Genomic DNA, 12,423 nt, shown 5'->3' on the forward strand with positions numbered 1-12,423 from the left:
CAGTAGCAACTGAAACCTTCATAGCAATCTAATATGTACAATATACACACTGCAAGTATATATATATATATATATATATATATATATATATATATATATATATATATATATATATATATATATATATATAATGTAGTAACAGACACTTTCATAACAATTTTATATGTACAATATACACACTGCAAGTATATATATATATCTATTTATCTATTTGATAATTTTAATAATTGCCTTGACTGATTCCTCTGCGTATTTATTTCAGTTTCCATAGCAACGCACTTCTGACCTCTGGCAACAAATGTGTGTTCCTACCTCCGGAAACAAACGCGAGTGTGTTGTAATCATAACAGACTTGGTAACAGACAACGAAGACAAGTATTTTTGGAGCTGAATATACTGAGGAAGCGAGCACGAAGGAAGCGTGAGACTTTGGAGCAGACGGAAGCCGAGAAAGCGAGGTGAAAGTGACTCGAAGCTGCAAAATTTGAATTTGAAGCCATACTTTTTCAACATAAATGGATTGCTTACACAAATAAACCAAAAAAAACGTCCCCGGCCAGCTGGCAGCACGTCATGTGTTATTACAACTACAGTACATACACTGTCTGGCTAGCTGGGTACAAACAAAACTTGAAATAATACTTTACAGATACTGTAATATGATTGTTCATGTTTTTCACTCAGTACAGATTAGAGTACACATTGTGTTGTGCATTACAAACTCAAACGTGTTTCGTGTTGACGTAGAAGCTAGTGTATCTCTTTCCGTAGTAAGCGTTTACGGCTAATACCAAAGCACGCCGATGTGTTACTACGCTAGAACTGATTCATAATTAAAGAAACACATTATTTAAAACAAACAACAAACAAAATGTTTTTTTTTCAAAATGAAAACATTTTTAAAAATACGTTTTTAGGGCCACCTTTATGCCACCTAATTATTATATCAAATAATACATTACGAGAATAGTATTGAAACGGGAATCGATTCTGAATGGAATCGTCAGCCAATGATTCGGAATGGGATTGAATCATTAGGTGCCATTGCGTAACGGGTTTGATTCATATATGAACGATACCCATTCCTATGTCTAATGATTGTTTTTTTTAAAAACAAATCAAATCACACCTTGGATTAATCATGATTAATCACAGGTTTAGTCATTCTAGTGTAAGGGTGTCCAAACTTTCTAACTGGGTGGCCGCATTGGGCTAGAAAAATATGGTCGAGGGCAATATATGTAATTAAAAATATATGTGGCTATTAAGAGAATGTGAAAGTTTGACTTCTACCTTGTTTACTTCCGTGACGACGTCCTTAACCAGAAATATCAAGCAATCAAAATGCACCAAACATTGATCAGTGTCGAGAGTGATTTCCCATCATGCTTGGTAAAATGATTTAAAGTGGGGTAATTTTGAATTTGTAATGGTGCATGGACTGTTTTTATAACGTTCACAAAGTTCAGTCAGGAGGTTGTGTTATGTGTGACCATGTGCGTTGAAATATTTTTTGCACCATGACTAGGGAAGGTTGTTTGCGTTGGTTCATATAAGTGAATGCTGTGCATTTGTCAATCATATTTCACTGACCTGAATTTGTCACGTTTCTCACGTTGTCAACTAGATGGAGACATAATCCCCACATCAAAACAGTCAATCTATCAAAACCACTACAATCTCCCTGTGGGTAACATTCCTTGTTGAAATATGGCGGGCCATATTGAAGACGTCGGTTCTAACATTTAAACTTTGTAAGACAGTTCTAGAACATAAACTTTGTAATACAGGTCTAGAATATGCACTTTGTAGTACAGTTCTAGAATGTGTACTTTGTAGTACAGTACTAGAATATGCACTTTGTAATACAGTTCTAGAATATAAACTCTCTGATGCAGTATGACAATACGCTTTGAAATACAGGTCTAGAATATAAACTCTGTTGTACAGTTCTAAAATATGCACTTTGTAATACAGTTGTAGAATATAAACTCTGTAAGTAAGTTTTAGAATATAAACTTTGTAATGCAGTTCTAGAATATGCAATTCGTAGTACAGTTCTAGAATGCCTACTCTCTAATACAGTTCTAGAATATGCACTTTGTAATACAGTGCTAGAATAAAAACGCTGTAAGACAGTTCTAGAATATGCACTTTGTAATAAAGTTCTAGAATACAAATGCTGTAATACAGTGCTAGAATAAAAACGCTGTAAGACAGTTGTAGGATATGCACTTTGTAATACAGTTCTAGAATATAAACGCTGTAATACATTTTTGCTCATAATGTCACCCAGGAACAGTTTTAAAATGTTTTATTTAAATGTATGGCATTAATTTGCAAAGAACTTGGTAAAAGTTTTATCTGAAATTCAATCCAGGTTTTATTTTGAAGGTGAATTAGCCAGCGATAACAGAATCAGAGTGTTTGCAGTGGCCTAAACACCAACACACTGATAACAACACACCTTTCAGGCAACTCTGCAATTAAGGTGAAGGTGAGCTAAATCAATTGTGTGATTAATTTGTGTAAAAACATGATTAATGCAATCATCTTCAGCTCCAAAAGTTGGGAGTAAAAGATGAAGACTTGAAGGACAACACCATTATTTACCTGCAGGTGCAGAGGAGGTGACATTTTCCAGAAGGGAGAAGAGCAGGCCACAGCCGAGGGTGGCCTCCCCGGGCCGCGCTCCTCCCTCTGAGGACGTGTAGAACACAGCATAAGCCTGGAACAGAGTAGTCACCAGCAGTTCCACCAGACTGCACACCTGGGCCTTTACACCTGCCCCTGAATAAGGAAGTACATAGACAGGGTGAAATGTATTACAACTGTAGTACCCTATAGTAGGACTGTAGTACTCTGCCACTTAGTGTGCAAACTTTGTAATACGGCGTAGGGCTTAAAAAGTGTTCTATATGGATATGGATAGTCCATATCCATAATACCTTTGTAATACAGTTCTAGAATATAAACTTTGTAATACAGTCCTATAGAATATAAACACTAAAACACAGTTCTACATTATATACTTTGAAATACAGGTCTAGAATATAAACTTTATAATCCAATTATAGAATAGATATACTTTGTAATACAGTTCTAGAATATACACTTTATGATACAGTTGTAGAATAGGCACTTTGTAATACAGTCCTAGAATATAAAGTCAATAATATAGTTCTAAAATAGCACTTTGTAATATATTTCTAAAATACAAACTCTGTAGTACAGTTCTAGAATATGCACTTTGTAATACGGTTGTAGAATATAAACTCTAAGACAGTTCTAGAATGTGCACTTTGTAATACAATTCTAGAATATAAAATCTGTAATTAAGTTCTAGAATAGGACTTAGTATATAAACTCTGTAAGACAGTTCTAGAATGTGCACTTTGTAATATAGTCTCAAATATAAACTTTGTAATATAGTGGTAAATTAGCACTTTGTAATACAGGACTAGAATATAAACTCTGCAATACGGTTCTATAAAATAAACTCTGTAATACAGTCTAGAATATGCACTTTGCAATACAGTTCTAGAATATAAATTCTATAAAAATGTTCTAGAATATAAACTCTGTAATACAGTTCTAGAATATAAACTTTGTAATACAGTTCTTGAATATAAACTCTGTAATACAGTTCTAGAATATGCACTTTGTAATACAGTACTAGAATATGCACTTTGTAATACAGTCCTAGAATATAAACTCTGTAATATAGTCTAGGATATAAACTCTGTAATACAGTTCTAGAATATAAACTTTGTAATACAGTTCTTGAATATAAACTCTGTAATACAGTTCTAGAATATGCACTTTGTAATACAGTACTAGAATATGCACTTTGTAATACAGTTCTAGAATTTAAACTCTGTTAAACAGTACTAAAATATAAACTCTGTAATACATTTGTAGAATATAAACTTTGTAATACAGTCTAGAATATAAACTTTGTAATACGGTTCTAGAATATAAACTTTGTAATACAGTTCTAAATTATAAACTCTGTAATACAGTTCTAGAATATGCACTTTGTAATACAGTTCTAGAATATAAACTCTGTAATATAGTCTAGAATATAAACTCTGTAATACAATTCTAGAATATAAACTTTGTAATACAGTACTTGAATATAAACTCTGTAATACAGTTCTAGAATATGCACTTTGTAATACAGTTCTAGAATATAAACTCTGTTAAACAGTTCTAGAATATAAACTCTGTAATACAGTTCTAGAATATAAACTTTATAATACAGTTCTAGAATATAAACTTTGTAATACAGTTCTAAAATATAAACTCTGTAATACAGTTCTAGAATATGCACTTTGTAATACAGTTCTAGAATATAAACTCTGTAATATAGTCTAGAATATAAACTATGTAATATAGTCTAGAATATAAACTTTGTAATACAATTCTTGAATATAAACTCTGTAGTACAGTTCTAGAATATGCACTTTGTAATACAGTTCTAGAATATAAAGTCTGTTAAACAGTTCTAGAATATAAACTCCGTAATACAGTTGTACAATATAAAATTTGTAATACAGTTCTACAATATAAACTTTGTAATACAGTTCTAGAATATAAACTCTGCTATACAGTTCGAGAATATAAAGGTTTTAATACAGTTCTAGAACATAACCTCTGCAATACATGTCTAGAATGTGCAGAGTGTAGTACCATGCTGTGGCTGGTTGAGCAAGTGCTGGATGGAGGCCTTCCGTGCCAACAGGAAGTCAGCTAGCACCTGGCGTGGCGAACTGTCCTCCAGCAGCATGGTGGACAGCAGAGCCTCAGCAATTGCCTGATCCGACACGGCTCGACCTCGCAGCAGAGACTTGCTGTCCAGAAGAATGGTGGACCTGGCAGGAAACCATGTTTGTTTATTTCTTGACTTTCACCACCATGAGTGATGTACGGAATGTTTTCGGCTTCCTTTTCAGTGCATTGCTACACAACCCAACACCAGTGAAGTTGTCACGTTGTGTAAATAGTAAATAAAAACAGAATACAATGATTTTCAAATCCTTTTCAACTTATATTTAATTGAATAGACTGCAAAGACAAGATGTTTAATGTTCAAACTAAGAACCTATTTTTTTTTTGCAAATAATCATTAACTTAGAATTTAGTGGCAGCAACACATTGCAAAAAAATTGTCAGAGGGGCATTTTTACCACTGTGTTACATGGCCTTTCCTTTTAACAACACTCAGTAAACGTTTGGGAACTAAGTAAACCAATTTTTGAAGCTTTTCAGGTGGAATTCTTTCCCATTCTTGCTTGATGTACAGCTTTAGTTGTTCGACAGTCCAGGGTCTCCGTTGTAGTATTTGACGTTTCATATAGCACCACACATTCTCAATGGGAGACAGGTCTGTACTACAGGTCTGTACTACAGGCAGGCCAGTCCAGTAGCCGCACTCTTTTACTATGAAGCCACGCTGTTGTAACACGTGGCTTGGCATTGTCTTGCTGAAATAAGCAGGGGCGTCCATTATAACGTTGCTTGGATGGCAAAATATGTTGCTCCAGAATCTATGTGCCTTTCAGCATTAATGTTGCCTTCACAGATGTGAGGTTACCCATGCCTTGGGCACTAATACCATCACAAATGCTGGCTTTTTAACTTTGCACCTAGAAAAATCCGGATGGTTCTATTCCTCTTTGGTCCGGAGGACACGACGTCCACAGTTTCCAAAAACAATTTGAAATGTGGACTCGTCAGACTGCAGGACACTTTTCCACTTTGCATTAGTCCATCTTAGATGAGCTCGGGCCCAGCGAAGCTGGCAGCGTTTCTGGGTGTTGTTGATAAATGGCTTTGGCTTTGCATAGTAGCGACAGATGTAGCAACCAACTGTAGTTACAGACAGCGGTTTACTGAATTATTCCTGAGCCCATGTGGTGATATCCTTTACAAACTGATGTCGCTTTTTTATGCAGTGCTGCCTGAGGGATCCAAGGTCACGGGCCTTGCCACTTACGTGCAGTGATTTCTCCAGATTCTCTGAACCTTTTGATGATATTACGGACCCTAAATGCTGAAATCCCTAAACTCCTTGAGATAGCTGGTTGAGAAATGTTGTTCTTAAACTGTTCGACAATTTGCCCACGCATTTGTTCACAAAGTGGTGATCCCCACCCCATCTTGTTTGTGAATGATTGAACATTTCATGGAAGCTGCTTTAATACCCAATCATGGCACCCACCTGTTCCCAACAAGCCTGTTCACCCGTGGAATGTTCCAAATAAGTGGTTGATGAGCATTACTCAACTTTCTCAGTCTTTTTTGCAAATTGAGCCAGCTTTTTTGAAACATGTTGCAGTCATCAAATTCCAAATGAGCTAATAATTGCAAAAAATAATAAAGTTTCTCAGTTCGAACGTAAATTATCCTGTTTTTGCAGTCTGTTCAATTGAATATTGAAATTGAAGTTGAAAAGTGTTTGCAAATCATTCTATTCTGTTTTTATTTACCATTTACACAACGTGACCACTTCACTGGTTTGGGGTTTTGTACTAGAAACTGTTTATTCATCTCCAAACAGCTGTGAACACACAAACCCCGTTTCCATATGAGTTGGGAAATTGTGTTAGATGTAAATATAAACGGCATACAAAGATTTGCAAATCCTTTTCAACCACATATATATATATGGAGCCAGCAGATTTGGTCACTTTTAGTAGACCCATAATAAATTATTGGAAATTCAAGACAGCCATGACATTATGTTCTTTACAAGTGTATGGAAACTTTTGACCACGACAGTACACACACACACACACACACACACACACACGCACAAATATATATACATATACATACATACACACATACATATATGTACACATATATATACATGTATACACACATATATATATATATATATATATATATATATATATATATATATATATATATATATATATATATATATATATATACACACACAAACCCCGTTTCCATATGAGTTGGGAAAGTGTGTTAGATGTAAATATAAACGGAATACAATTATTTGCAAATCCTTTTTAACCAATATTCAGTTGAATGGACTACAAAGACAAGATATTTGAAGTTCAAAGTCATAAACTTTATTTTTTTTTGCAAATAATAATTAACTTAGAATTTCATGGCTGCAACACGTGACAAAGTAGTTGGGAAAGGGCATGTTCACCACTGTATTACATCACCTTTTCTTTTAACAACACTCAATAAACGTTTGGGAACTGAGGAAACTAATTGTTGATGCTTTGAAAGTGGAATTCTTTCCCATTCTTGTTTTATGTAGAGCTTCAGTCGTTCAACAGTCCAGGGTCTCCGCTGTCGTATTTTACATTTCATAATGCACCACACATTTTCGATGGGAGAATGGTCTGGACTGCAGGCAGGCCACGAAACTACCCGCACTCTTTTACTATGAAACCACGCTGTTGTAACACGTGGCTTGGCATTGTCTTGCTGAAATAAGCAGGGGCGTCCATGATAACGTTGCTTGGATGACAACTTATGTTGCTCCAAAACCTGTATGGACCATTCAGCATTAATGGTGCCTTCCCAGATGTGTAAGTTACCCATGCCTTGGGCACTAATGCACCCCCATACCATCACAGATGCTAGCTTTTGAACTTCGCGCCAATGACAATCCGGATGGTTATTTTCCTCTTTGTTCGGGAGGACACCATGTCCAAAGTTTCCAAATATAATTTGAAATGTGGACTCGTCAGACCACAGGATACTTTTCCACTTTGCATCAGTCCATCTTAGATGAGCTCGGGCCCAGCAAAACCAGCGGCATTCCTTGGTGTTGTTGATAAATGGGTTTTGCTTTGCATAGTAGAACATTAACTTGCACTTACAGATGTAGCGACCATCTGTAATTACTGACAGTGGTTTTATGAAGTGTTCTTGAGCCCATGTAGTGATATCCTTTACACACTGATGTCTGTTTTTGATGCAGTCCGGCCTTAGGGATCAACGGTCCGTAATATCATCGCTTATATGCAGTGATTTCTCCAGATTCTCTGAAACTTTTGATGATTTTACGGACCATAGATGGTGAAATCCCTAAATTCCTTGCAAAAATTCGTTGAGAAATGTCGTTCTAAAACTGTTCGACAATTTGCTTACAAATTGGTGACCCTCGCCCCATCCTTGTTTGTAAATTACTTAGCATTTCATGGAAGCTGCTTTTATACCCAATCATGGCACCCACCTGTTCCCAATTAGCCTGCACACCTGTGGGATGTTTCAAATAAGTGGTTGATGAGCTTTCCTCAACTTCATCAGTATTTATTGCCACCTTTCTTAACCTCTTTGTCACATGCTGCAGGCAACAAATTCTAAAGTTAATGATTATTTGCAAAAAAGAAAAAAAAAAGTTTATCAGTTTCATCCATCCATCCATTTTCTACCGCTTATTCCCTTTTGGGGTCGCGGGGGGCGCTGGCGCCTATCTCAGCTACAATCGGGCGGAAGGCGGGGTACACCCTGGACAATTCGCCACCTCATCGCAGGGCCAACACAGATAGACAGACCACATTCACACTCACATTCACACACTAGGGCCAATTTAGTGTTGCCAATCAACCTATCCCCAGGTGCATGTCTTTGGAGGTGGGAGGAAGCCGGAGTACCCGGAGGGAACCCACGCATTCACAGGGAGAACATGCAAACTCCACACAGAAAGATCCCGAGCCTGGATTTGAACCCAGGACTGCAGGAACTTCTTATTGTGAGGCAGACGCACTAACCCCTCTGCCACCGTGAAACATCAAATATGTATTTAACTGAATATGGCTTGAAAATGATTTGCAAATCATTGTATTCCGTTTATATTTACATCTAACACAATTTCCCAACTCATATGGAAACGGGGTTTGTATATATATATGATGGCTGTGAATTAAGGATGCACCGAAATGAAAATTTGTGGCCGAAGCCGAATAAAATTTAAACGCTTGGCCGAAGGCCGAATACTGAATACCGAATAATGAATGCAGCTTTTCACAATTTTTTTATATTGCACAAATAGCCTAGAATACATTTTTAGACATGTTTTTTAAATAAAGTAAATTTTTATTGAATATTGGCATTTTTTTAATATTCCAGTAGCCTTTGCTTTTCAAAAAAGCACAACGTTTTTCATTTATATTAGGCCTTCAAACAAAACATGCATTCCAAAAAATTCAAGTGCATTAAAGTGGATAAACCCACAACGAATGAATTATTGTCCTTTTGGCAAAAGTCTGCTTAGCCATAGTAGATAGACTAATAATGTAAACAAAAGGCTCAAGTAAATCTCAATTAAGTGTGTGCTTGTATTGTCATACACTTATATAAGTAGCCTACACAACAGGCTAATAAGGTAAACAGAAGGATCAAGTAAATCTCAATTAAGTGTGTGCTTGTATTGTCATATACTTGTATAGGTAGCCTACACAACAGGCTAATAATGTAAACAGAGCTCCCACTAAATCTCAATAAGTGTGTGCTTGTAAACTCATACACTTATACAGGTAGCCTACACAACAGGCTAATAATGTAAACAGCACACACACAATGTAAAGAGCACACATCAGAGAAATACTGTCTGCTCGGTATCGTGTAACGGGGTTCAAAGTGCTCCATGAGTCTCCGAAAGCCAATGTCCTCCACAACACTAAACGGTTGATCATCCAAAGCCATAAACTTCATTACCTTCTTTGTAATTCCGTTTGCTTTGGCACTGTCAGTCGCAAACTTTTTCGTCCTCTCAAAGACGTCGGCCACTAGGCACCTCCTCGAGACAGTTTGGCTGAACATTTGTTGCACACTGCAATACTTTTGTCACTTTCCGACACTTTAAAATATCTCCACACTGCTGACATTTTTCCAAAGGCGCCGGGTTACAACGTCACCGCGTCACTGCACGTTGGTTGATTGCGTCACCGCGTCAAAAAAATTGCGTCATTGCGTCACACCCGACTATTCGGCCTTGCATTTAACTCATTCCACCGAAGGCCGAATGTGGCTTTTTTTGCCATATTCGGCCGAATATATTCGGTTACCGATTATTCGGTCCATCCATACTGTGAATCTTTTATATATGTGACATTTTTAATAACATTGGGTGCCAGTTTCACAATAAAACAGATAACAACTGTGATAAATGTCTATGTTCCGTGAAATAAAACTGGTTTTGTTAAGTACAATTTTACCCTAAAAAATTCTACATAAAACTGGCACCCAATGTTATGAAAAAAAAGTATCGAGTCTGAATGGAATTTGTTACACCCAAGAATGGAATGGAATCGTATGGTGCCCAAAGATTCACAGCCCTAGTAAATAAATACTGGTATGATAATGTTTATCAATTGTATTTTTTGACGTATTTATGTCGAACAGGTCGTCCGATACAGATAAAAGATGGCCGATATTGATCACATCACACCTGGAGTGGATGTCACCTTGAAGAGACTTACCTGAAGTGAGCGGTGGTGGCGACCTGCCTCACAATGATGGGGAAGCGAGCCAGGACGGGACTGTAGTGACCCCCGGTGGCGGCCTCCAGGTGCAGCAGGCTGTGAAGGTGGCAGCACAGCAGGTAGAGCCGAGTGGCCTGAAGGTAGTGGGAGGCCTCCATGGCACTCCAGATGCGTTCTGGGATCTCCAAGAGGAGCTTGATCTGAGAGGCCATTATGTAGAACGTCTCCTGCCTCTGCCGCTGTTCAAAGAATACGTGAAAAGTACACACTGTTATGTACATTATACTATCTTGTGACACATAAAGGTATGCTTGCAACATTTACGCACACATCTTCTGATATAAGTAAACATTTGTTTGGGAAATGTGACTAATATGTTATTGTTTACATGCAGTTTATAAGTAAACACTTGTTTGTGAAATGTGACTGGTATGTTATTGTTTACATGGAGTCTATAAGTAAACACTTGTTTGTGAAATGTGCGCCTGAGAGTGGAGTCGGTTCTCTTGGTTGCTTTGTTGGGTTTGCTCCTGTCACTGGCCATGCTCCCTCCACCCCAGCAGACGAGGGTGTGGAACACAGCACCGCAGAGGCTACCACAGTGTATACTTTTATCTTACTTTTTATTCATAGCTGTATGTAGAAGTGGCTGGTTGCATCAGCTCTGCTATTTTAATGTCTTTGATGTTTCCCTCTTACACACATGTAAGAGGGATGTGTGCTATGGCTATGAGTTGTTTTTTTCCCTTGGCCTCAGTCTGGACGTTCTCTCCAAGGGCCAGGCTTAGACCGCTTTTTTTTCTCACCCACCCCTAATGTTTACCTATATCCCACTTTTTTTGAAGGGGGCAACAGAACTGGGCAGACCCGTCAGCGATCCTGTTCTGTCTCCCTGTAATGTTTGATCCTGTTCTGTCTCCCTGTAATGTTTGTCTGATCTTGAATGGGATTATGCTAAAAAAAATTCATTACCCCTCGGGGATCTGATTCTGATTAGTAAACAACTGTTTGTGAAATGTGACAAGTATGTTATTGTTTACCATGTAGTCTATAAGTAAACACTTGTTTCTGAAATGTGACTAGTATGTTATTGTTTACATGTAGTCTATAGGTAAACACTTGCTTGTGAAATGTGACTAGTATGTTAATATTTACATGTAGTCTATAAGTAAACACTTGTTCGTTAAATTAAACTTGTATGTTATTGTTTACGTGTAGTCTATAAGTAAACACTAGTTTGTGAAATGTGACTAGTATGTTATTGTTTACAGGTAGTCTATAAGAAAACACTTGTTTGTGAAATGTGACCAATATATTTTTGTTTACATGGAGTCTATAAGTAAACAACTGTTTGTGAAATGGGACTGGTAAGTTATTTATAAGTGAACACCTGTTTGTGAAATGTGACTAGTATGTTATTGTTTACATGGAGTCTATAAGTAAACACTTGTTTGTGAAATGTGCGCCTGAGAGTGCAGTCGGTTCTCTTGGTTGCTTTGTTGGGTTTGCTCCTGTCACTGGCCATGCTCTCTCCACACCAGCAGACGAGGGTGTGGACCACCGCACCGCAGAGGCTACCAGAGTGTATATTCTTATTTTACTTTTTATTCATAGCTGTATGTAGAAGTGGCTGGTTGCATCAGCTCTGCTATTTCAATGTCTTTGATGTTTCCCTCTTACACACATGTAAGAGGGATGTGTGCTATGGCTATGAGTTGCTTTTTCCCTTGGTCTCAGTCTGGACGTTCTCTCCAAGGGCCAGGCTTGGACCGTTTTTTTCTTTCTCACCCACCCCTATTGTTTACCTATATCTCACCTTTTTTGAAAGGGGCACCAGAACTTGGCAGACCCGTCAGCAATCCTGTTCCGTCTCCCTGTAATGTTTGATCCTTTTCTGTCTCCCTGTAATGTTTGTCTGATCTTGAATGGGATTATGCTAAAAAAA

At 37.4% G+C, this 12,423-nt stretch overlaps 1 protein-coding gene across 3 annotated transcripts in view; it reads right to left on the reverse strand.

Annotated features, from left to right (window-relative positions):
• cog1 (component of oligomeric golgi complex 1) overlaps positions 1-12,423 on the reverse strand; it is a 39,346-nt gene that overhangs the window by 17,114 nt on the left and 9,809 nt on the right. For all 3 annotated transcript variants that reach the window (XM_061905904.1, XM_061905905.1, XM_061905906.1), the window contains 3 exons: positions 10,476-10,717; positions 4,693-4,874; positions 2,614-2,790 (listed from right to left, as the gene is read on the reverse strand). In XM_061905904.1, coding sequence (XP_061761888.1) covers positions 2,614-2,790; positions 4,693-4,874; positions 10,476-10,717 — 601 coding nt within the window. The remainder of the gene's footprint in view (positions 1-2,613; positions 2,791-4,692; positions 4,875-10,475; positions 10,718-12,423) is intronic.

Source organism: Nerophis ophidion, linkage group LG07 (assembly GCF_033978795.1).
Source record: "Nerophis ophidion isolate RoL-2023_Sa linkage group LG07, RoL_Noph_v1.0, whole genome shotgun sequence".
Classification (NCBI taxonomy): Eukaryota; Metazoa; Chordata; class Actinopteri; order Syngnathiformes; family Syngnathidae; genus Nerophis; species Nerophis ophidion.